The sequence below is a fragment of the Vulpes vulpes genome, chromosome 2, assembly GCF_048418805.1.
Source record: "Vulpes vulpes isolate BD-2025 chromosome 2, VulVul3, whole genome shotgun sequence".
In the NCBI taxonomy this organism is placed as follows: domain Eukaryota; kingdom Metazoa; phylum Chordata; class Mammalia; order Carnivora; family Canidae; genus Vulpes; species Vulpes vulpes.
Window position 1 is genome coordinate 129445365 of NC_132781.1, and position 26866 is coordinate 129472230.

A 26866-nucleotide genomic window follows, 5' to 3' on the forward strand; every position below is an offset into this window, starting at 1 on the left:
TAACCACTGATTTTAATACAAAACAAAGAGGTAATATACACAGGGAAATATTAATAAAGATAATATTCAAATAGGGGAGAAAACTTACATTTTCATTTTTCCTAAGTTTTTTTTTTTGAGTGATAAGAAATGGCTTTCATTGTAGATCAAAACTGGCCATATATTATTAATATCATGTTGTTCAACCTAATATATTCTGTAATTTTTACTATTATTTTTTGTATGGCAGAGAAAAATAAGAAGCGCTGTCTTGTTCAATGAATACTCAGCAAACATTTGGCCCAGTTGTGTCAAGCTTGATATATCTGATTAAAATCCTAAGTTTTGCCTGTTATGTCATACGTTTTTATAATTTGTTTATTTTTGTTTTCATTTTAGCCACAAATGTTTCTTACTTGGAGGACTTATTTTTTGTCATAAGTTTTATTTTATTTTATTTTATTTTATTTTATTTTATTTTATTTTATTTTTTAAGATTTTATTTATTTGAGAGAGAGCATGAGACAGGGAGAGGGGCAGAGGGGCAGCGGAAGAAGCAGATTTCATGCTGATCAGAGGGCCCAACGCAGGGCTCCATCCCAGGACCTTGAGATCATGACCTGAGCCAAAGTCAGACACTTAACCAACAGAGCCACCCAGGTGCCCCATAAATTTTATATTTTAAACAAAAAGTGTAACTTGCATATTTTCTTTGTAATTAATTTTTCACACATGAGGACTCTGAAAATATATTAATTTACATATTTGTGTTTAGCTTATTTTGGTTTTCATGTTTTTTACAAATGCATGAGTTTTTGAATTACCATATTATTAAAGTAAAAAAGATTACTATTGACTACACTGAACTTAAGCAATTGTGAGGCATATGTGTGTGTGTGTGTGTGTGTGTGTGTGTGTGTATGTGCAGTCCTAAGGAAAGGAAAGCTGAGAGGAACATATCAGATTCCTCAAAATTCAGAAGTTATTCTGTTTCTTTAATAGTCTGGGTAGATAAATGGGACTCAAGGAAAATGTAATTGTTTCAATTCAAAGTGTATTATTTAGATACAACGAAAAAGCCTGGTTCATTTCTTGGGCTTCTTTCATCACTTGCCCTTCCCTATGACTAATCTGTATTGAGAACATTCTTTGAAGTTTAATCCCCAGTTTCTCTGCAGCAAAATTGCCAGACATACCCACAGGATAGTGAATAGAAACACAGAGGTAGGTCCTCAGAGAATACATGAGGTCAGGTCCACGTGTGGCAGGCACAACTGGCTACAGCTTAATCATATATGTTACTTCACCTCTAATGACTATTTCTCTAACAATATGCTAAAAGGAATGAACAGATTACCCCTACTAGCCCATATAGTTGAGGTATTTCAGAACCCATAAAGTCTATCAGTAAGCCTGCAGAAGGACAGTGGGTCTAGATTGTGGTTACTGCTACTAAAATTTGTATTTGAACCAACAGTGCAAAGTGAGGAATGATCTCTTGTTTCTAGTCTACCAAACTTCCAAATTCCTCTTAATCTCAAATTTCAGTATGAATTAAGAATGAGATGAGTCTAATCTCCTTATGTTCATCAAGGAGGAATCTATGAAGAAAAGAAGTCCCGTATTTTGATGAAGGCCTTGGTTCATGAAGACTTTGTGCAGAACTTACTCCTTTACTTCTCTTCAGCTCTTGAACCTTTAACAACGATTGAAACCAGAAATACTTAAATATCTCAGAAGGGAGCTTTTGGTGAAACACATACTTTCTCCCACATCATCCAAAATATACGTAATGGAAATGAAACCAACTTTTGTAATCAGAATTTGAAAATGGGTAAGTCCTGAAAGTTTCACATGACTATGAACAGAGCTCATATTCAAATGTCTAGAGGAACCCAAGAGGTGAAGGAGTGCAGTGAGGACCATGGAGGAGGTTTGCCTCCACCAGTAGCCTCCAGTCAGCTCCAGCTAATTGCAGATATGCAGAAATGCAAATCCTGTATTGCCTAATCTTGAAGTTTTTCAAAAGAAGTTGGAAATTATTTTTTATGTTGAAAGCTCCCAATGATTATGTGATAACTCTTTGAAAATGTTTTGAAACCCTTTGTACTCCAAACAAACTTCTCTTTTCTGTCAATTTCCAATCTGGGCTCTTAAGTTTTTCTTTATATAGATTGTACCTTTCACTTTCATTTCCACTAGCTCTCTGCTCAAGTCATATTCCCCAAAAGCATAGTACTAGAATGGAATTATATGTTTGTATTAGAAATATTGACATTCATCCTCAAATACAAATTCCCAGGAAAACATTTTGCTAGTGAGATGTTTTTCTTGAGATAGCCGTTTACATTCAGAAGCAAATTTGGTTTTAAAAACATTGAAATTAAATGTATTTAAATTTCTAGTTCTTTGCATTTTTTTTAAGATTTTATTTATTTATTCATGAGAGACACACAGAGAGAGAGAGAGAGAGAGGCAGAGACACAGGCAGAGGGAGAAGCAGGCTCCATGCCAGGAGCCTGATGTGGGACTCGATCCCAGGTCTCCAGGCTCACGCCCTGGGCCGAAGGCAGGCACTAAACCACTGAGCCACCCAAGGATCCCAGTTCTTTGCATTTTTAAGTTTAGCTTTAAAAATTGATTCGATTTTTATGCTTCAACAAAATATTTTAAGAGACATTAGTATGTGATACAATTTAAAAATTAATTAAATCTCCCTATGTATATTACATTTATAGTATATTTGACTTCCTTTTAAAATATTTTATTGCAGTTGCCTGATGTATCAAGTATTCCCAAGTATGTAAATAAACATTTTTGAAAATTGAACAAAGTAAACTTATAGATATGAGAAATTTAAGTTCTCATAATTATACTATTAAATACAAATGTCGTAAGACTTCATCTTAAAATTCTAAATCCATCTGTTACTAAAATTTCACTTTTTAATGTGGTTTACAGCACTAACATATTTGTAGTACTAAAATACAGTTCTTAACATTAGGCCTACTATGTAGAGATTCTTTAACAAAAAATATTAATTCTACTATTTTGATTATCTTAAATATTTACATGGTTAATAGTAAATGTTACTGGAATTAAGAGATATTTCACAACTAAATAAACTATTATGTCATCTAAACAATTTTTGTTTGTATGCTAATTGGCTGAAGTATCATACACAGCCAGAGCTATGGAGAAAGATGCTACACTATTATTGGAGATGTTAAGGGAACATAGCAAATCTTCTAAATTACTCAGAACATAGCTCAGAGCCCATCTAGTCCACATCTCTAAGTTTGAATCATTACCACTGCTGTGCTGGAGCTAGCCTGTACAAGCTCATGAAAATGGTTAAGATTTCAGCAATTGTCAAGCCAGCTAGTTATTAAAACGGCCATTATTAACATTAAATTATATAAACTCACTATTAAATTAGACTAAAAACAAAAGCCATGAATACCCAAAATGCATCACTAATTATTTTATTATATTACTTTAAAAATATTATCTATTTCTTGAAGTTATTTTAAATTTCCTCTATCTCTATGGCAGAAATACTTTATAATGAAGCGCTACTGTGCATCTCTTCCCAACTCCACAGTCAGTGACATCACACTAGTAGCTTGAAATCAGCCAAGGTAAAAATATCTATACCCACAGAAATTGGCAAACACAGCAAATCAGGGCTCTCCCAAAGAGCTGGTTGTTAATCAGTTCTCAGTACACTACTAGTAAAGTCATCTGATTCTCTGTCTGCACTGGCTCTCCCAGACACCTGTACCCCATGTTGTGATTTTGCATTTCCTTAGCTCTTAAAATATTCAGACATCTTCCTTCTGTTTAGTAGGACCACACAAATCAGGTAATAAATTGATATCCCAGTTAAATTCTTTTGGGATGTTTGACATGATTCCAGCTTTAGAGGTTATTCTGTTTTCATTGATTCCAAAGCAGTACAAAAGACATTGTTGACTTTTTTTTTTTTTTTCATTTAAGCCTGTTGCCTGGTTTCTTCTGGTACTAATTGGTTGTAGGCCTAAAAGAGATAATTCGTTGTAACTCATATGGTCAGGTTAAAATATCTAATTCAGTATCTCATATCAGAGATATCTCAGTACATTTGTTATTTTTACAAATAAAATTTGGAAGTGGAAGTTATTGTGCCTCCATCATTAAAATGAACTTCATTTTGTATATAACTGTATTATAAAGCTAATCCCAGGGGCAAAATCCATATATCTTATTCAATTGAATTCTAAACATTGATGGACCATGATATTAGATTCCAACACTGCATGTGGGAGTTAAACTTTTTAATTTGAATTCTCTAATATAACTAAATTGTGGTAATTCAGACAAAGAGACTCTTTCCATTACTAAAGTTAATAAGGCATAAAGAAGTGCTAGAACAAAGTGTGAATCTAAGCAAACATAGACTAGAATCCCTTGCCAGTCAAGGAGAAACAAATTGAATCTACAGGTTTCTGTTTATAGAAGAGTTTATTCCAACCTTAGAAAAAATATACTAACTGTCATGCATGGAATTGCTATAAAATACCAACACTGATTTCTTTGTGTACCTTATGAAAAAAATGTATCTTACTCATTTTTAGTCACCACAGTCTTCATTAGACTAAAATCTTTGTAACGGAAAAAAGGTCTGGTGATGTTTCAAATCACAGAGACCTAAAGCAAATATGATTCCAGTCTCCATGCCCCTCACCCTGTTTTGTTCTTCCTCCACGTTTCTACCACCAGTCAGTCTCCTGCCTAGAGGACTACAGCTCTTAGCACTTTTGTCACTTGGGGATCTTCCTCTTGGATGGGCATGAAATTAATGGAAGATGAAAGAACGAAGGAAGGTACGTCACTCTTTTGCTAATAAAGCTCAGACTCATCCCTGCCCTTTCCCTGCTTGGTTTTACAATATGAGAATGACCCCTTGTAACTACATTTCTCGGGTTCCTTTACAATGGCTTCCAATTCATTTGGTTGGTGGGAGCCTGGAGGGCAAGAGGAAGGAAGAAGCCAGAGTATTTTGTCCCCATTCTTTCTCAGCCAAATCTGTACAGGAGTCATCTCAAGCAGTGACTACATCTGTTTCATGATTTCAAACTCCTGGTAGGCAGTGACTGGACTCTACTTTCTGCCAGAGAGCCCCAGCTCTGGAGTACAGGATTACTGCTTTCTCGCTTGGTCTCTCCAGCCACAGGGAATGAGTGGCTTCCCGCTGCTGCTCAGCTCTTGACTGCCTCACCACCCCATGTTGGGCTCTTCCATTGTCTTTATAACCAGTGACTTCCATTAAATTCCTTCTCTTTGGGAGTGCTAACATGATTTTTGTATTCCTGACTGGATCTGACTGACACAGAGAGACCGGAAGGGAGAAAATGAGTCAGGTATTTCCTTTTCTAGGTAACCAGGGTTACTGTTGTTACGGGTGTGGAAGGAGGCAGGGGAAACAGGACAAGAAAGGAGAGCAAATATTTGTTGAGCATCTTTAGTGTTCCAGTGCTTTATTATCATCTCATCTTCACAGATGAGGAAACAGAAGCTGAGAGACATCAGGTATTTATTGGGATTGTACTGTTAATCGCAGGTGAACAGGAATTTGAACTCAGAACTGATTCTGAAGTGTATCCACTGGAGTGTGCTTCTCCCCTCGCAAACGTAGAGTTCCATTCAGAAATCCTTTCTGAAGGGCCCGGGGGACTAAGATACAAAGAAAGTAAATGTCAGATAACCTGGGATCTGAGTGCCTAGCCCGGCCACACCAAAGTTAGCTGAAGGTAGCTATTACAATGCATCCAAACCAGTGCATCTTTAAAAATTGCCTTTTTTCTCAGCCTATGTTCTGCCAAGATTTGGGCTGGCTAACTGAGAAACATTCTTGAGGTTCCAAGGTGTTCATTAAGCGCATCTGCTATTTTGGAGTTGTTTTTATGGCATTCAGGGCCCTTTTGTTTAGAAGAGTATAATTTATTTGGGAATTTCTTCTCCTCCTTCCCTCACTGCAAAAGCTTATCAGCTCCAAAACAAAATGAAACAAAACAAAACAAAACACTGGGTAGAAGGCATGAAGGAGATCCTCCATCCTTATGTGCTCACATCTACTCCTATGATATAACCTCAAACCTGGTGACTTGCAGATCTTGCTTTCTCCTGACATTTGACATCTATGTTCCCTTGTTTTCTGGACCTCCTTGGGTGTCCTCACAAAGTCTCATTGAACGTGGCCTACACTCGCTGTATCTGCCTGAATGTGTGGCTCTCCCTTTTATATTCCTAATTTATTTCAGTTATTGGCCTCACAATACAACACGTTTCTCCCCTGGACTGCTTGGCCAGTCATCCCAACCCCCACCCTCCCCCTCAGACTGCACAGTCGGGTGCCAAATCCTGTGGAGATCAGCTAAGTCACTCCCAAATCTGTCCTCATTCATTAATTATTTTACTGCTGTATGGCAGGCCTGGTATTTGGGGCTGGGGCTACTGAAACAAATGAGGTGGGCCAAAGGAGATAGCTCCTGCCTAACTCTGTATTAGCCCTTTGTCACCTGGATCCCACCACTGATCTCTTTACTGTCCGGGTTGTCTTTCTCCATATTCCTTCCACCCATTTTTGCCTATGCCCCTAGAATGCATTTTGTAAAACTAAAATGGTAAGTCGCTTTCTTCTTTAAGATCTTTCAGTAACTACACATCGCCTTCACTGCAGCCTACGTGCCTTGGGACTGTATAGGTGGGACACATCATGTCCATTTCTTCCAGCCTTTACCTGTGATCCTTCAGACCTACACACATACTCCCACAAACTTTCACATCTGCACATGTTATTTCCATTGCTTAGAACACCCTTCCCTAGCTCATGTTTCTGTTTAACCCCCATTCCTTTTTCCAAACCCAACGAGAATCTTCTTCTCTGGAATCTATTCCCTAAGTCCACCCCATGCCTGGGGCTCCCGAGTTATGGTTCCTGTTCTCAGTTCCCACAACACCCAGTGCATACCTTAATCATAATATCACAGCACACTTATCAGATTAATAGGTAAATGCACTGTCTCCTCCACTCTGCTGTGACTTCCTTGAGGGCAGGGAGAGGCTCGGGTTCATTCTGCATCTCTAGCACTGGGCCCTGGATCTGCACACAGTAGATCCTTAAGAGTGAATAGGTGCTTAGGTATCTTATGAAAATGTGAAGTAACATACACTGTGAAATTCAAAATGAAAGACCATTTCTCATTCTTTACAAACTCCCATTTTTTTTCTCTGGTCACAAGGATAGAAACAGATTCTACTTTTGCACACTTGGCTCTCAGTAGAATTAGCTAGCTTTCTTCAGTTCTTACTTATAAGCCATTGAACCAAGACTGAAGTTGTGTATGTTGTCAGAGAACTCCAGCCAGCCCGAGTTGTTCTAGGACCTGTGAAATATCCCTAACAAATTCCCCAGATGTGACTTTTATAAACAAAGTAGAGCAGGTATGGTGTTTGCAGGAGCTTTAGAAATATGTAAAAGTACAACCAACCATTTCTACACTACTACAGGATTTGTGCCGACAGCATCCTAATACATGAGAGTGCTGCTTTTCTCAGCACAGTATTTTCCTTAGTGGGATTACAGTGAAACAAATAAGTATTTGCATTTCATACAGGTCACTGGAAGTTCGAGTAACAGAATGAGCAGTTTTTTCCACCCACTAAAGAGTAGATCCTGCTGAAAGAGAAAACATTCTGAGTGGCCTCTTGGAGAATGTGATAGTATAAAAGATGGGCTTAAAACCATAGGTTAGTTTCCGTACTGTTCCTCATCCACCTTGCACCAACCAGAAGGAAAAGAAAAGGACTTATTTACAAAGTACTCCCCACTACTGGAATTGTGTACTAGCAGTGCCAGCGGCACGGGAAGTGTTTAGGCAGGTTTAAGCTGAGTAATACAGTTAGGTGGTGCAAATATTATAAAGCACAGAGTTTTGCCCATATTAAGATAAGCTTCCTGTACCTATTGACACATAACAGAGGTCTGTTTACACAGGATTGCTCTGGCTTTCAGCTCCAAGCTAAATGAGTTTTAAGGAAATACTCCAGAGGGAAATTGGTTGTGGATTGAGTAGGAGGTCTATATTTTGGTTGTAACAGGAGCAGTATTTTGGTTATAATCTTCTCAAGCTACATCTACTCAGAAGATGTTTGATTGTACTTCAGGTGTTAAGGATTTACTTCCTACAAACAAAAAAATCAAAGATCTAACTTTCTAGCATGCTTCTGTACACAACGTCACGCCACAGAGGGCCAAGAATCCATGATCAAAGAATGTTGTGATGAGGTGATGCACCATACCAAAGACAGTAGACCACTGTTTCTGCTTTTTCATACTCTTTATTGCCAACAGTTTAAAATGGTCAACATAAAAAAAAAGAAACATTTTGATAATAAATACTGGTCTTTTGGCTGTAATAAATAAAAAGTTTATTAACAAGGAATGCACTTTTCCAGCCACGAGTGTCTTCAAAAATTAACAACAACAAAAAAAAATTATAGATGGCCATAGTTCACAGTTGAGCAGCCAAAAGCTGCTCCGATTACAGCCTTTAAACAACATGGGAGCTTCCTCCCTTCTCCCTCCCCTTTGGGAAGTATATTCACAGTTCCAAGTCCTCTGTCTGAAATGCTCTCAACAGAGAGAAGTCAATGCACCTTTCTGTGAAATTGTCTGAAAAACCTTTTAAAACAGGTACGTCAAGAAAAACTGCATTCTGGTTCACTCTCAGATTGTCCAAAGTTAAGAACTGTATGCCTCAGCCTGGTCTGGTTCCATCCAGTCCTGCAGGCCATAGAGGAATTGTTTTCGTACCACCACCTGTCCATCTTTTTCAACATGCTGTAGATCATCTGATTGGCTTCCCTGTAGATCTCACAGTGGAAAAGAGGAGTCCCATAGGGTCCATTCAAGAAGTCTTTTAGTTACATCTCTGTAAGAGCATGTTCAGAGCATATTCCATCCGATTTTTTAATTCTGACGAACAGCCGGACATCAGCAGAGTTGTCAGTCTGAACGTTGTAGATATCCTGTCCTCGTTAATGTAGGTGAGAAGATATTCTTCATTTTGGCTACAGATGATTATTTTCGTATGATCGTGGTAGAAATTCACCTTTTAAAAGTAGACATAGATATTAGACATCTTTAAATATTCAGGAATTAGTCAAGTGTGTCCAGTTATTAAATGGCTAGTTAAGAAATCATTTTTTGTGACCTAAATACACACATTCCTGAAAGGTTCGCTTACCTGAAAGGTGCCATCATTGAAAAGCATCATTAAGGCCTTATCAGATTTCAGCCACTGAAGGAGGTAGAGCCGAGGTCTTCGAATATCGGTAACGCTAGGCAGATCTCCACCCTAGAAGAAATTGGGAGAGTAAATACCCAGACAGATTTTGCAGTTTGCACTCAATTCTTCTAGGCAAATGCCTCTCCAATTTGAGCAGGCATTGAAATGGCCTGGAGCTTCCTGGTCCCACCTCCCAGAGAGATTCTGATTCAGCAGAGCAAGAGTAGGACATATGCATCTGCACCTCTCACGAGCCTCGGAGCTGTAAAGATGCTACTGGTCTGTGGACTACACTTTGCGTGTGTGTGTGTGTGTGTGTGTGTGTGAGAGAGTGTGGACTACACTTCAAATATCACTGCTCAAAAGCCACATCTAGGACGTACTTACATCCATGAGGTTCTCCTCCATGTAATGAGAGAAGTATTTGAGCACCGTCACTTGACTAATGAATTGTTCAGGAGCATCTGTTGCTGGGAAAACAGAGCACTGGCCAAGCTCTGCATAATAGTGAACTGTTCTGAAAAACAGGAACCATAGGGAGAGAAGGGAAGCAGTTAGTCATTGCTTCTAGATTTCTTTAGTGCAAGACTAAAGAAGTGACAGGACTTCATTAACTGGATACACTTACTTTTTGTCTGGAAGGAGGCTCATGTGAGCACCATTGTTGAAAAGGACACCTACAGTGTGGTCTGAGAGCTGGTACCCAAAGCCGTATTTGTTAGAGTAATCGACCCATTTGGTGACCCACTGAAAGGAAGTGCTCAGCTGCTCTTTGGGAATGCAGTCAGCTTCTGGCATGTTTTCTAGACATCCTCGAAGGACTCTTGCCACTGTGTCTGCGACACTTCCCATGGTACTGTCTTCAAGGCCTGAAAAGTTAGAGAAAAATATAAAATAACGATAAAACCTTAGGCTTTGGGGGGCTGCTAACTTTCCCTCCGTGACCTCTAAGGACAAAGGGCTCAAAATTGTTCCTTGCCTTTTTCCAAGTCCTCTGATTTTTACCTCTTCTATGTTAAATCAGGCCACAAAACAAAGGGACTCCAGTTACTTAGTATTAAGCACTGGCATTTATAGTTTTATGGAAAATGCCATTGACAGCTACTTACATTCACTGCTACTGCTGCAGCTGCCAAGAGTCCCTCTGACTATCATGCGAATAGCATCTCCAATCTGCTGCTTATTTTCTACTGCGGGTGTTCCAGATCTGGCAACTGTAGTGGTAGGTGGCTGGAGCTCCTAGAAAAGAGAAGAGTAGACAATGAGTCAAGCATCTCAAATTCATTTCAGGTTGGGAATGCTAGGTTAAGGGGAGATTGTGGCAATTGCTGGGAAAGCTGATCAAAAAGCAATGGGCATAAACGATATTTCAGTGACTCAAGTGCATGCAACTATTAAACTGAGAAGCAAAATCTTCCCTTTTAAAAGGGGAAAAGGGAAGCTTTAAATAAATACAATGTACTTTAATCATAATCCATGTGATAATTAACAAAGAAAAAAATGATACAGTGTGTTTATATCTATTTTATTCTTTTCCAGCATACCTCATCTGTCCTGTGTTTGCTGGGCTGCTGAGTTATCGAAGTCTTTTTCAAATCATGCCTAAGCTTGTAAATTTCTTCATCTTCTTTAGACACTCTATCTGTAAATCAAAGACAAAAATTATGAGCATTAATCTAGGCTAACAAGGTAGGAACAAAACTAGCCACATTTCCTCCTTTTGCATTAATAACCAGCTTATGAGGATTCAAGGCAAAACCAGCATGTTGTCATCACCATCAGGGGCAATTATGCACGAAGCACACTTTAATGTGTATGGTGGAGGAAAAAAGCTAGCCATCACATTTTGGAATGCAGATTTATCATGCTATAAAAAGTTCAACAGCGTTCAAACATACTGGCTGTTATCTTTTAACTAACTTAATCCACTATAAATATAACACTGGAGACTGAAGAGCAAAAGAAGTCTTATAACTTACTATGTGTGTCAATATATCTTGCTTTGTCTTTTTTGCCACCAAAAAGAGCAGCAGCTGCTTTCTTAAAGAAATTCTTAGCCGGGCTTGACAAGTGGAAATCTGGAACTGTATGACAACAGCTAGAAGAGAGTCTGTCTGGAGTGAAGCCCTGTGGAGTGTCAGAAAAGACTTTAAGTATAACCATTTCGGTAACTGTGATTGATAGCATGTAATAAAAAGACACAAGAAAAGCACCAACCTGCAAAAAAAATTCATGTCGAATGATGTCATCCAAACTGGGACGATCCTCTGGATTTTTGGACAACATGCTAGCTATCAAGTGCTTAGCAGGAGCCAGCAATGACGATGGCATCGTATACCTTGCTTCTCTTATGCACCTGTAAGTTTCTTTCAGATTTGTAGTTTCGAAGGGGGGTCTTCCTAGTAACATTGTATACCTGTGTGCAAAAGGACACTTTTTTTAGAAATGGTCACAAAGCAGTTCTTTTCCATTGTTAAAATCGAAATCCAAATTTGCTTTTTCATCATTTTGGTGCATTTACTTACATTACACAACCTAAGGCCCAAATGTCTGATTCACAGCCATGTCCTTGTTTGTTGAGGACTTCAGGAGAGAGATAGTTTGGGGTACCACATATTGTTCTGGAAAACAAAATATGAACACCTCATTAAGAACTGTTCTACTGTTTCCACTTAGTTCTCTGGATAAAACCTTAGGAGTATTGCATTAAATTCCTGTTTAGAAAAATCTGACTTTTCATTTTTGGCATCTCAACAATTAACATTTGATAGAGCGACTTAATAATTATTAATATTATTGTGTTTTGTGAATTTTAGTATGAATTCACCTTCTCCAAAACATTAATTGAAAAAAAAAAATAAGGGTGTATTTGATCTTCATAAAACCCTGTCAGGATATGTCTTTGACTCTTACCTCCTTCTGTGCTCCAAGGGTTCCAGCCTGGCTGCCAAACCGAAGTCCCCGACTTTTAATTCCATGGCTTCGTTAATAAAAAAGTTCCCTGGATAATAAACAAAGCAAAACCTGAATCCCCTTGAAAAGATGTTCTAACCAAATACACACACACATCCTCTTTGGAGGCAGGCAGCCAGTTGTTTACTGTTAAAGTCACAGATTAAAAAGAAAGATTACATAGGCTAGATCCCAATTAAGAACATTAATGTGTAACAAGGGAGACAGAGAAGAAAAGAACACCTCTCCCTGATGCAGAAGTTCAGTGTTTGGAACATAGGGCTTACCTAGTTTGAGATCTCGGTGTAAGATTTCTTGTTCGTGAAGGTACTTCAGTCCAGACACAATCTGCCTGAGGTAGTATCGGACTTCTGGCTCTGTCAACACCTTCCTTGCTTTCAAGATATGAGCCATGGACTAGGAGGAGGAGAAGGAGAAAAAGAGAATCTGTCAAACAAAGTCATCAAAATCAGTAGTTTCCTTTTGCAGGTTGAGTGATGATAGGGAACACTACGATATCATAATTCCCACCGCAGCTAAAATCCCAGATAAAACGCAGTGTGAAGCCCGCTCCAGTTTGGGGGAAGTAAATGAACTCCAAGAGGAGTTAAAGCTCACCCTTCTACTGCAGTATTCCAAGAGAATGTAAATGTTTTCTTTGTCCTCAAAGTAGTGGTAAAATTGCACTACGTGCTTATGATGGAGAATTCTGTGAAGCTCTATTTCTTTGTCGATCTGAAAGAAAAGAGCGAGACAAGGCTTATAAGCCTTCTGTCACCTTTCAAGAGCCAGTTGCTTACACATGCAGAAGACATTTTCTTAAGAGGGAAGGGCCATCCCTGCGCACAAAGAAAATACTTTACTCAACAGTCATACACACCTTTTCCCTTTGATGAGGTTTAGCTACTCTGCTGTGAGGAATGATTTTTGCAGCATACACTTTGTTGTTTGTCAAATCTGTCATCTCGTAACATTTGGCAAAGCCACCCTGAAACAAAGCCGAGAGAGAGAGAGCATTGAGTGGGGCAGGGGAAAAAAAAGATAAAAAAGAAAAAAAAAAAAAAAAGGACAGCAGGTATTTTTTTTTAAAATACCTAAAAATTAGGGGGAAAAAAAATTACGGGGAAGGAAGGGTGGACAGTCGCATGCACTGTACTTTTGTTGAAAGCTCCTTCGGGAAGGGAAGAGCATGCCTTCTCCCTTTACAAAGCTTTGGGGAAGGGGGGGAATCAAAAATAAATGTCAAAAAGAAAAAAAGAAAAAGAAAGCCGCGGGGCGCAGGTGGGGGCGGCGCGGGGAGCCGCGCTGCGGGCTCGCGGGCGCACAGAGGGCAGCGCAGGGCGCCGAGCGCCCCGGGCCCGCCCGCACCCGCCCGCCCCCCGGACGGGGGTGCCCGGCCGCGCCGCCGCCGCTCACCTTGCCCAGCACTTTGCCCCGGCAGTAGCGCTTCCCCGTCGTGGGGTCCACGATAATCCGCGAGACCTCGGCGCCCGAGTGCGCGTGGTGGTGGTGGTGGTGCGGCGCCGCCGGCGGCCCCTGGCCCGCGGGCTGCGGCGGCGGCGGCGGCTCCTCGGGGGGCTGCGGCGGCCGCTTCTTCTTGGAGTCCCCGCCGCAAGCCTTGCCCAGCGCCTGCTCGCACATCTTGGTGCCGGCGGCCGGCTGGTACGTGATAGTCCGCAAGAGCTCCATCGCCGCCCGCCGCCCGGCCCTCGAGCCCCGCCGACTGCCCGCGCCCGCGCCGCGACGTCCGCGTCCACTTGTGAGAGTGCGGGCGCCCGGCCGAGGCTTATATACGGGCCGCCGGGGGGGGCGGAGTCTCCGAACGCGATGTGACGTCACGGGCGACGCCCCGCCCCCCGGCCGCCGGAGCGCGCGCGGGACCGCCGCGAGGTCGGGAGCCGCCGCGGGCTTCCCGCTGCCGCCGGCGTGCGGGCCCCGACGGGCCGGCCTCGGGGAGCCCTCGCCGCCGCCGGCGGCCCCCGCCCGCGCTCCCCCCGCGGCGAGGTGAGCGCCCGGCGGACGCAGGTCCCCTCGCCCCCGGCCCGCTCCCTGGCGCCGCCAGTCGGGGGCGCTGCGTCCGGGGTCCGCGGCGCATGCGCGCGAGGCCTCCCCGGGCCGTCGGGGGGTCGCTGCGGGGTCGCGCCTCGCCGCCTCGCGCCCAGTTGCGGCCCCGCGGACCGGGCTCCCCGCGAAAGGCCGGGCCTCTCTCGGGGCGGCGTCGCGAGCAGCGGCGGACCGGGCCTGCGGTCGCGGGGACCCGCCCCCGCGGGAGGGCAGCCGGTGACCGTGGAGGGGGAGCCCGCGGAGCTGCCCCTCAGGGCGCCCTGGACTGGGGCGCGCGGGCGTCCCCTCGCGGGAGGTTCCAGAAGTGCAGGCGCCGCGGCGAGCGGGCCTGCTCCGACGGGAGGCGGCGCCGGCGCCCCGGGCCAGTTGCGGTGCCCGCGGCCTCTCCCTCCGGGCGTCCTGCGCGCGGCTCGGAGCCCACGCGGCGCCCGGGGCGGGGAGGGCCGGCGTGCAAGGCCTTCTCCCCGCGGGCACTGCGAGCTGCCCCGGGGCCTCGGCTCCGAGCCCCAGACCCCACTGCTCGCTGTTGCTGACCCGGGGACACCTTCTTGTCCTGCTCACACTTGCGTGAGGGGCGCCGCGTCCCGTCCGGGGCCTGAGGCGCCGCCTGCAAGCCCACAGCGTCCTGCCTGGGACGGGCTGCGCTCCCCACCGTGCAGGTGAGGCGCCGGGCTCCGCACGGGCCTCCGTGTAGGTGTCAGCACACCCTCGGGGTCTGTCCAGGGGCAGGAGACCCTGTGATACCAGGTGCCGGGGTGTTGCACGCCCGGCTCGCAGGAGCCCGGGGGCCTCGGAGGAAGGGCCCCCTCCAGTCCTCCGTGCCCCGAGGGCCGCGCCCTGTCCCTGAGGGGAGCAGTGGCAGACATCCCGCGCCCTACACTCGCCCCCTAAGGGACACGGGGGCGCCGCTGCCATTCCCCAGGCCAAAGGGAAAGGCTTTGGGACGCTCGCAGCAGCTGGGGGCGAGCCCAGGCATGTCTCTCCCGAGTGGAAGTAGACTTTACTCCCAAGGTGACCGCGGCTGGGGGGGCGTGGGGCTGGGATGAGCATGTACACAATCCTCCCCTGGACTCATGAGCCTGGGGGTGACCTTTGCTCCCCAGATTTATGCAAACCCATCCACTAGCCTGGAGCAGGCCTGCTGCTGCCTGGAGACGCCCACCTTCACCTCCAGGGCCCACCCCACACCATCCCTTTGCTTCAGGGGTTGGTGAGGAACTTTCTCTACTGCCTGTCTGTGGCCTTCTCAGCGAAGAACAGATTCTCAGGATGTTCTTCATTCTTATTTCAGCTCTTTGGTTATTGCACACTATCCTATAGATGTTTGCCAAATGGACCTCAGCCTTCGGTCGACTGCCGCCCAACACTCCGTATGAAAGTCAGGTCCACCCTCCCAAGCAGTCCGCTATCGCCTAAACAGAGGACCCCGTGTGTGCCCGCGCCGGCCAGTGCGGAGAGCCTCAGGCCAACTGTCGAAATCGGATTTTTCGGTTTGTGGTGCCCTCAGGCGGACAGAACCAGAATTGCAGGCCACGTCTCCAAAAAGGAAGGAAGAAGCGTCCTTTCCCACGGAGAGCGTTCTTTGATTACAAAATATTGTTTCTCTGTAGTTCTGTAGCTGTCGTGCACCTACTGTGAAAACCCCAGTGTGGTGTGTGGTGACACCTGGCAAGCTGATTCTAAGCTTTATAGGACAGTGGAAGTGATCAAAAATAGCAAAGTCCCTTTAAAGATTAAGCAAAGGTGGGAGGCCTTTCTCCACCAGCTGTCGGGACTTAGAATGAAGCTGTAGAGGGTAAGCAAACATAGCCCTCTCACAGGGATAGACCGATCAGATGCAATAAGTAAAGTGTCTGGAAGTGGGCCCACATCCTATGGGACTTTGATATATGACCAAAGAGTCATGACGTCCGTGGGCAAAGCAGGGGACCGTTCAGTAAAGAGAACTAGAAGCCAGTGGCTTTTCCATAGCAAAACGAAGCAAAATCCCTCTCTCACACTGGATGACTTTTCCAGGGCTGCCGGAGCAAAATTCCACAGATTGGGGGGCTCCAAGGAGAGAGATTTTTCTCACAGTTCCGGAGTCTGGAAGTCTAAGCTCAAGGTGTGGGCAGGCTTGGCTTCTCCTGAGACCTGTCTCCTTGGCTTGCAGACGGCTGCCTTCCGGCTGTGTCCTGACGTCCCAAGTACAGTCGTGTTCTGAGGGTTAGGGCTTCAATACATGAATTTTGGGAGGATGTGGCTCAGGCCGAACACACACTGTATACAGTCTACTCCAGATGGGGTAAGGACTTAAATTCAAGAATAAGACAAGATAATAGTAGCAAATATAGGCAGTCAATTTTCTGAGTATCGGGTAATGAAAGATTTTTTTTAGAAATCAAGATATAATTGAGATGTAACACTGTATTCATTTCGGGTGTACAACATGTTGATTTGACACATGTAAATACCATGGGATGGTTAACAGGGTAAGTTGCCATCACTTCAAATCATTAGATTTTTTTTTCTTTTGATGAGGAATTTTAAGATCTACCTTCTTAACAACTTTCAAATATATGAACAATATTATTAACTCTCTTACCATGCTGTACATTACACCCCCAAGACTTATTTTATCTTGTTAACAGAAAGTTTGTACCTTTTGACGACCTTCACCCATTTTGTGCCGCTGGCCCCCACATCTCCCAGCCACCATTCTGGTCTCTGCTATGAGTTCAGTTTTTTTGTTTCCAGATATAAGTAAGAACATACAGTGTTTGTGTTTCTCTTTCTGACTCGTTTCACTTACGAGAATGGCCTCAGGGTCCATCCATATTGTCACAAATGGCAGGATATTCTTTTTATTTTTTATCACTGAATAATATTCCATTTTGTGTATGTCAGGTTACATTTTCTTTATCCATTCTCCTTTCTCCATTGATGGAGACTTAAGGTGTTCCTTGGCTATGGTGCACAATGCTGCAGAGCATGGCAGTACCAGTACGTCTGTATTTATGATTTTGTTTCCTTTGGATATATACCCAGAAGTGGGATTGCTGGGTCATGTTATACTTCTATTAGTAATTTCTTGAGGAACCTCCATCATGTTTTATACATAAACTGTATCTACATTTCCCTCAAGAGTGCACAAGGTTTCCTTTTCCCCATATGCTGGCCTGCATTTGGTGGCTTTCAACTTTCTGAAGGCAGACATTCTAAAAGGTACGGTGTGATATCTCATTCTGGTTTCATTTTGCATATCCTGATAATTAATGATGTTGAGAACCTTTTTATGTCCTTGTTGGCCAATTTATATGTTGTCTTTGGAAAAATGTCTATTCAAAATCTTTGCCCATTTTTTAAATTTCTTTCTTTCTTTCTTTCTTTCTTTCTTTCTTTCTTTCTTTCATTATTTCTTTATTTTAAATATTTTATATATTTATTCATGAGAGACACAGAGAGAGGCAGACACATAGGTAGAGGGAGAAGCAGGCTCAGTGGGACTTGATCTCGGACCCCAGGATCATGCCCCGAGCCCAAGGGAAATGCTCAACCACTGAGCCAGGTGTCCCTCTTTGCCCACTTTTAATTGTGTGTTTTTTGTGTTTTTTTGTTGTATGAGTTCCTTCCATATTTTAGATATTAACTCCTTGACAGATAAGAGGTTGGCAAATATTTTCTCCCATTTCACAGGTTGCCTGTTCATTTTGTTGATAGTTTTCTTAGCTGTCCAGAGACTTTTTAGTCTGACGTAGGTTGAGGACATACTTTATTTTCATCTTCTTTGTTTTTTTTTTTTAACTTCTTATTTCGAAACAAAATCTCTTTATTCCCTCTTCATTTTTAAAAATTTGAAAAACATAGAAACCGTAAAGGAGGCAATATCGATAAAACTACACTTTAAAAACTCATAAGATACAATGAGCAACAATCCTAAGGTGGTCTTCTCCCCTACTCCTCTGTTATGTATTTCTTGGCATTATCATCCAAGCAGCAATTTCATTCCTCTGCTCCCCTCCCAGACATGGCTGCTTTCAGTGGTCTTCAGTGTCCAGTATCTTGAGTTGCTCTTTGGTCTAAGTCGTTTTAGCCCCAGTGATCTGGCCAGATGATATTGTAAATGATACTCTATTTTTCTCATCATTACTGCCCACCTTTTTGAATGTTCTAAACAGACTCTTAACTCTATCCCGCCTGCAGCTGCATTCATAAAGATTACTATATAATTATCATTCTCCTTGACCTTTCTGCAATGTTTGGCACTTTCGTTATCCCTCCTCTTTGTCGTCATACTTGACTTCTGCAGTCTCATCTGCCTTCTCTACTGGTTCTCTCCCTATGCCCTCACTTTTTCTGATCCTTTTCTCTTTCTTCAGGTCCTCTTACTCACAGGACTTCAGGTTTTTGGTCAATGTGCTAATAAATAATTCTGAAAATTATGTACCCCACCCCACATTTTTGAGTTGATATGTAAATTTTCAATAAGATTAGCGGTCATAATGAATACACCATCTGAAACAGTGGATGTTCTGTGTATGCCTTAGATACGTATTTGCCAAAACTATAGAGCTACAACTTCATTTTATGGAAAACTTCCTTTGTATAATTTAATTGGCAAACACAATCTTCGCTATCAAACTGATTGGTCAAAACTGACTTTGTGTTCTAACTCAAATACATGTGTTAATACCTGTCTTTGTCATAACCATCTGGCTTCAAAATTCTAAGTCTTGGAGGGGGGGAAGGAATACAAGAAAAAAATGGAAAAGAGAAAGAAAGGAGAAAAAAAAAGAAAATGAAAGAAAAGTTGTGGTATGAGGTCTTGCCACAGTTTGCCACTTGGAAGAAGAAGTTTCTTACAGAGCTCTGCAGTCTCAAATTTTCCCTATTTGGGGGGGAAGGGGCTCCAGAGGAATTTACACCTGGTGGAAATGAACAAGAGTTAAATTTTAGGCAGAGGGATGCATGGATGGACAATGGACAGATGAGAGATGTGCTCTCCTATTGTAAAATCGGAGACAGACAGTTGTGAAAGAGAATTTGGGAAAGGAGAACCAGCCAACAAGGGGCTGTCAGTCAGATCAGTTTTAGGGAGAATTCATATAATAGCTGGGAATTTATAAAGTGATTGCCTTGAAACCATCAATCTGCCTGCCCCATTATACCCTGAAACATCTTCAGGTGTCTGCATATCTTCATTTGAATTAGCTATTCAGAAAAAAAAAAAAAAAGTGTTACTTGTTATTTTCTATTTTTACTCCTGCAGAATTTACTCATTCTCACAAATCCAGTTATCACTTCTAGGTGGATGGCTCAGAAAACTATTGATCTTTTCTCTCCTTTATAAGCACCAACCAGATATTTCTATTTGAAGATCCCACATTCAGCTGGAGCTCTTCACTTCATAGTCAGCAGGACAGTGCTATCTATGTGTAGAGTTGTCTCTTTCTTCAAGTACCCCCAGATTAAGATATAATTCAACTCTCTCACCAGCAACCCAGCTGTCTCTGACTTGAGCTTGCAGTGTATAAAGGTGAAACCGCAGTCTTCTTCAGGCCCTTCTGTCTCTGCATAACCTCTGGGTGATTCAGTGAGCCTCATGCAGACTCCTGGTGATCGTTAGGTGTGCTACCTTTTGTGTGAAAAAGGAAGAGAAATTAAAGTTTATGGATACAAACATATGTGTACAAAGATAAGTAGATAAGAGGGTGGATATAGATAGACGTATCTGCTGATATTTTCAGTAAAAAGTAAACCATACACTAGTGAAAATATTGGTTAGAGATGAGGATAGAAGGATAAACAATGTTAAATGAGCAGAAATGGAAGTAGGACTTCTTGGAGTATACTTTTATGTGAATTATGGTTTATGTAGATGTTTTACACATTCAAAAAAGTATTCTCTAAAATTGAAAATATTTTAAAAGGAAAAGCATCAAGTATATATCAAAATGTAACATACCTCTACAGAGCAAATAATTACTTTAGATGTCTGGAATATTGTGTTCTTGCTGAAAACCCTTGGAAGGATATATCCTAAAGAGAAAAAGCAGCAAATTCAGTGATTTTATTGTTAATAGTAATATTGGTATTGATATTTGGAAATCTTTTTATGTATAGTATAGAGCTAAATAAAGCAAATAGACAATTATGTTACTATTATTTTAAAATAAAATTCTCATTTTAAGAAATGAGTATAAAATTAAAAAATTAAGTAAAACTCTATTAGCCAAATTTGAATTGGCAAATGTCAATTTAAACTCTAGAAAAGTTTGGGTCTAAAAATTTAAACTCTAGAAAACTTTGAAAAAAAAAGTATCTTCTACCTCTTTTGTCTGAATGGATCTGCATTTTTAAAAAAGTGACTATAACTGATTAATACACTTGAAACATAAAAATTCATGAGAACACAATGATACTCTAAAAAAAATGGAAATAAAAACTTCCTTGCTCATATTGGAGATGACTGTTACACCAAATCCTAATTCCAAAATTGGTCCTAATTCCAAAAGGGATTATATTAATTTATTCTTACAGTTCAAGGTAACAAGCCCAGTTAATGAGGATATTTTTTTCCAATTTTATTGAGATATACTTGATATACCACAGTATATAAGTTTAATCTTAAACAGTATAATTTTGTCATACAAACATCATGAAATGATTACAATACATTCAGTTAACATATATATTCTCACTTAGGTACAAAGTTAAAGAAAAAAACACTTTCTTTTTTTTTTAATTAATTTTTATTGGTGTTCAATTTACCAACATACAGAAAAACACCCAGTGCTCATCCCGTCAAGTGTCCACCTCAGTGCCCGTCACCCATTCCCCTCCAACACCCGCCCTCCTCCCCTTCCACCACCCCTAGTTCGTTTCCCAGAGTTAGGAGTCTTTATGTTCTGTCTCCCTTCCTGATATTTCCCAACATTTCTTTTCCCTTCCTTTATATTCCCTTTCACTATTATTTATATTCCCCAAATGAATGAGAACATACACTGTTTGTCCTTCTCCGATTGACTTACTTCACTCAGCATAATACCCTCCAGTTCCATCCATGTTGAAGCAAATGGTGGGTATTTGTCGTTTCTAATGGCTGAGTAATATTCCATTGTATACATAAACCACAGCTTCTTTATCCATTCATCTTTCGATGGACACCGAGGCTCCTTCCACAGTTTGGCTATTGTGGCCATTGCTGCTATTAACATAGTGGTGCAGGTGTCCCGGCGTTTCATTGCATCTGAATCTTTGGGGTAAATCCCCAACAGTGCAATTGCTGGGTCGTAGGGCAGGTCTATTTTTAACTCTTTGAGGAACCTCCACACAGTTTTCCAGAGAGGCTGCACCAGTTCACATTCCCACCAACAGTGTAAGAGGGTTCCCTTTTCTCCGCATCCTCTCCAACATTTGTGGTTTCCTGCCTTGTTAATTTTCCCCATTCTCACTGGTGTGAGGTGGTATCTCATTGTGGTTTTGATTTGTATTTCCCTGATGGCAAGTGATGCAGAGCATTTTCTCATGTGCATGTTGGCCATGTCCATGTCTTCCTCTGTGAGATTTCTCTTCATGTCTTTTGCCCATTTCATGATTGGATTGTTTGTTTCTTTGGTGTTGAGTTTAATAAGTTCTTTATAGATTTTGGAAACTAGCCCTTTATCTGATATGTCATTTGCAAATATCTTCTCCCATTCTGTAGGTTGTCTTGTAGTTTTGTTGACTGTATCCTTTACTGTGCAAAAGCTTCTTATCTTGATGAAGTCCCAATAGTTCATTTTTGCTTTTGTTTCTTTTGCCTTTGTGGATGTATCTTGCAAGAAGTTACTGTGGCCGAGTTCAAAAAGGGTGTTGCCTGTGTTCTCTTCTATGATTTTGATGGACTCTTGTCTCACATTTAGATCTCTCATCCATTTTGAGTTTATCTTTGTGTATGGTGAAAGAGAGTGGTCTAGTTTCATTCTTCTGCATGTGGATGTCCAATTTTCCCAACACCATTTATTGAAGAGACTGTCTTTCTTCCAATGGATAGTCTTTCCTCCTTTATCGAATATTAGATGACCATACATTTCAGGGTCCACATCTGGGTTCTCTATTCTGTTCCATTGATCTATGTGACTGTTTTTGTGCCAGTACCACACTGTCTTGATGACCACAGCTTTGTAGTACAACCTGAAATCTGGCATTGTGATGCCCCCAGCTATGGTTTTCTTTTTTAAAATTCCCCTGGCTATTCGGGGTCTTTTCTGATTCCACACAAATCTTAAAATAATTTGTTCTAACTCTCTGAAGAAAGTCCATGGTATTTTGATAGGGATTGCATTAAACGTGTAAATTGCCCTGGGTAACATTGACATTTTTACAATATTAATTCTGCCAATCCATGAGCATGGAATATTTTTCCATCTCTTTGTGTCTTCCTCAATTTCTTTCAGAAGTGTTCTATAGTTTTTAGGGTATAGATCTTTTACCTCTTTGGTTAGGTTTATTCCTAGGTATCTTATGCTTTTGGGTGCAATTGTAAATGGGATTGACTCCTTAATTTCTCTTTCTTCAGTCTCATTGTTAGTGTATAGAAATGCCATTGATTTCTGGGCATTGATTTTGTATCCTGCCACGCTACCAAATTGCTGTATGAGTTCTAGCAAACTTGGGGTGGAGGCTTTTGGGTTTTCTATGTAGAGTATCATGTCATCGGCGAAGAGGGAGAGTTTGACTTCTTCTTTGCCAATTTGAATGCCTTTAATGTCTTTTTGTTGTCTGATTGCTGAGGCGAGGACTTCCAGAACTATGTTGAACAGCAGTGGTGAGAGTGGACATCCCTGTCTTGTTCCTGATCTTAGGGGAAAGGCTCCCAGTGCTTCCCCATTGAGAATGATATTTGCTGTGGGCTTTTCGTAAATGACTTTTAAGATATCGAGGAAAGTTCCCTCTATCCCAACACTCTGAAGGGTTTTGATCAGGAATGGATGCTGTATTTTGTCAAATGCTTTCTCTGCATCTAATGAGAGTATCATATGGTTCTTGGTTTTTCTCTTGCTGATATGATGAATCACATTGATGATTTTACGAGTATTGAACCAGCCTTGTGTCCCGGGGATAAATCCTACTTGGTCATGGTGAATAATTTTCTTAATGTGTTGTTGGATCCTATTGGCTAGTATCTTGTTGAGAATTTTTGCATCCATGTTCATCAGGGATATTGGTCTGTAATTCTCCTTTTTGGTGGGGTCTTTGTCTGGTTTCGGAATTAAGGTGATGCTGGCCTCATAGAACGAATTTGGAAGTACTCCATCTCTTTCTATCTTTCCAAACAGCTTTAGTAGAATAGGTATGATTTCTTCTTTAAACATTTGATAGAATTCCCCTTGGAAGCCATCTGGCCCTGGATTCTTGTGTCTTGGGAGGTTTTTGATGACTGCTTCAATTTCCTCCCTGGTTATTGGCCTGTTCAGGTTTTCTATTTCTTCCTGCTCCAGTTTTGGTAGTTTGTGGCTTTCCAGGAATGCGTCCATTTCTTCTAGATTTCCTAATTTATTGGCGTACAGCTGTTCATAATATGTTTTTAAAATCGTTTGTATTTCCTTGGTGTTGGTAGTGATCTCTCCTTTCTCATTCATGATTTTATTAATTTGAGTCTTCTCTCTCTTCTTTTTAATAAGGTTGGCTAATGGTTTATCTATCTTATTAATTCTTTCAAAGAACCAACTCCTGGTTCTGTTGATCTGTTCCACAGTTCTTTTGGTCTCGATATCATTGAGTTCTGCTCGAATTTTAATTAACTGTCTTCTTCTGCTGGGGGTGGGGTCTATTTGTTGCTTTTTCTCTAGTTCCTTTATGTGTAAGGTGAGCTTTTGAATTTGAGATCTTTCCAGTTTTTGAATGGATGCTTGTATTGCGATGTATTTCCCCCTCAGGACTGCTTTTGCTGCATCCCAAAGATTTTGAACAGTTGTATCTTCATTCTCATTAGTTTCCATGAATCTTTTTAATTCTTCCTTAATTTCCTGGTTGACCTTTTCATCTTTTAGCAGGATGGTCCTTAACCTCCACGTGTTTGTGGTCCTTCCAAACTTCTTGTTGTGATTAAGTTCTAATTTCAAGGCATTATGGTCTGAGAATATACAGGGGACTATCCCGATCTTTTGGTATCGGTTCAGACCCGATTTGTGACCCAGTATGTGGTCTATTCTGGAGAAAGTTCCATGTGCACTTGAGAAGAATGTGTATTCAGTTGAGTTTGGATGTAAAGTTCTGTAGATATCTGTGAAATCCATCTGGTCCAGTGTATCATTTAAAGCTCTCGTTTCTTTGGAGATGTTGTGCTTAGAAGACCTATCTAGTATAGAAAGAGCTAGATTGAAGTCACCAAGTATAAGTGTATTATTATCAAAGTATTTCTTCAGTTTGGTTATTAATTGGTTTAAATATTTGGCAGCTCCCACATTCGGGGCATATATATTGAGGATTGTTAAGTCCTCTTGTTGGATAGATCCTTTGAGTATGAGATAGTGTCCCTCTTCATCTCTCACTATAGTCTTCGGGGTAAATTTTAATTTATCTGATATAAGGATGGCAACCCCTGCTTTCTTTTGAGGACCATTTGAATGGTAAATGGTTCTCCAACCTTTTATTTTCAGGTTGTAGGTGTCCTTCTGTCTAAAATGAGTCTCTTGTAGACAGCAAATAGATGGGTCCTGCTTTTTTATCCAGTCTGAAACCCTGCGCCTTTTGATGGGGTCATTAAGCCCATTCACGTTCAGAGTTACTATTGAGAGATATGAGTTTAGTGTCATCATATCTATTCAGTCCTTGTTTTTGTGGATTGTTCCACTGAACTTCTTCTTAAAGGGGAATTTTAAGAGTCCCCCTTAAAATTTCTTGCAGAGCTGGTTTGGAGGTTACATATTCTTTCAGTTCCTGCCTGTCTTGGAAGCTCTTTATCTCTCCTTCCATTTTGAATGAGAGTCTTGCTGGATAAAGTATTCTTGGTTGCATGTTCTTCTCATTTAGGACCCTGAATATATCCTGCCAGCCCTTTCTGGCCTGCCAGGTCTCTGTGGAGAGGTCTGCTGTTACCCTAATATTCCTCCCCATAAAAGTCAGGGACTTTTTTTCTCTTGCTGCCTTAAGGATCTTCTCCTTATCTTTGGAATTTGCAAGCTTCACTATTAAATGTCGAGGTGTTGAACGGTTTTTGTTTATTTTAGGGGGGGATCTCTCTATTTCCTGGATCTGAATGCCTGTTTCCCTTCCCAGATTCGGAAAGTTTTCAGCTAGGATTTGTTCAAATACATATTCTGGCCCTCTGTCCCTTTCGGCGCCCTTGGGAACCCCAATTAAACGTAGGTTTTTCTTCCTCAGGCTGTCATTTATTTCCCTTAATCTATCCTCATGGTCTTTTTTTTTTTTTTAAGGAACTTCTTTTTTTTTTTTTAATTTTTTTTTTTATTTATTTATGATAGTCACACAGAGAGAGAGAGAGGCAGAGACACAGGCAGAGGGAGAAACAGGCTCCATGCACCGGGAGCCCGATGTGGGATTCGATCCCGGGTTTCCAGGATGGCGCCCTGGGCCAAAGGCAGGCGCCAAACCGCTGCGCCACCCAGGGATCCCCTATCCTCATGGTCTTTTAATTGCCTGTCTCTTTTTTCCTCAGTTTCCCTCTTTGCCATCAACTTGTCTTCTATGTCACTCACTCGTTTTTCCACCTCGTTAAGCCTCGTCGTTAGGACTTCTAGCTTGGATTGCATCTCATTTAATTGATTTTTAATTTCTGCCTGATTGGATCTAAATTCTGCAGTCATGAAGTCTCTTGAGTCCTTTATGGTTTTTTCTAGAGCCACCAGTAGCTGTATAATAGTGCTTCTGAATTGGCTTTCTGACATTGAATTGTAATCCAGATTTTGTAACTCTGTGGGAGAGAGGGCTGTTTCTGATTCTTTTTTTTTGAGGTGAGGTTTTCCTTCTAGTCATTTTGCTCAGTGCAGAGTGGCCAAAAACAAGTTGTATTGGGAAAAGGAGAAAAAGAGAGAGAAGATAAGAAAAGAGAAAAAGAAAAAAGAGAAAGAAGAAAAAAAAGGGGGGAAAAGAGAAAGAAAAAGAGAGAAAGGAGAAAAAAAGGGGGGGGTAGGGTGGGGGAAGCAATCAGAAATCAAGAAGAAAGAAAGAAAAAAAAGCACAAAACAAAACAAAAACAAAAAAACACGGGGGAGTATCTTCCGATTCTGTATACTTTAAGTCCCTTGACTTCCCCTGGAACTGGTCCGTCTCGCTGGTCTTCTGGGGGAGGGGCCTGCTGTGCTGATTCTCAGGTGTTAGCACTTGGGGGAGCTGCTCTGCCCCTGCCTGGTGCAGGGCTCAGTGGGGGTTGTTTACCCCGTGAGGCCCCGGGAGGAAGCCACAGTGGCGGGGGCAGCTCTGGGACCCTGGAGTCAGCTCCCGCAGTAACTCCGGGGCTCTCCGTCTGCAGGGCCTGAGGGCTCCCGGGCGGGGCCGCTGATCTGCTCAGCTCCGGGCAGGAGCGTCCTTGATGTCCTGGGCCCTCCCGGCCTCTG

At 41.9% G+C, this 26866-nt stretch overlaps 1 protein-coding gene across 1 annotated transcript; it reads right to left on the bottom strand.

Moving 5' to 3' along the window:
• Positions 1–8341: 8341 nt before the first annotated feature.
• Positions 8342–14027, bottom strand: PLK2 (polo like kinase 2). The gene is made up of 14 exons (XM_072749966.1): positions 13680–14027; positions 13144–13251; positions 12882–12998; positions 12551–12680; positions 12225–12312; positions 11837–11932; positions 11529–11727; positions 11291–11438; positions 10856–10953; positions 10421–10550; positions 9940–10180; positions 9699–9828; positions 9270–9380; positions 8342–9134 (listed from the first exon to the last, which is right to left on the bottom strand). Exons 1-14 carry the CDS (start codon positions 13950–13952, stop codon positions 8943–8945), a joined length of 2061 nt encoding a protein of 686 aa, XP_072606067.1. The 5' UTR covers positions 13953–14027; the 3' UTR covers positions 8342–8942.
• Between the last annotated feature and the right edge of the window lie 12839 nt (positions 14028–26866).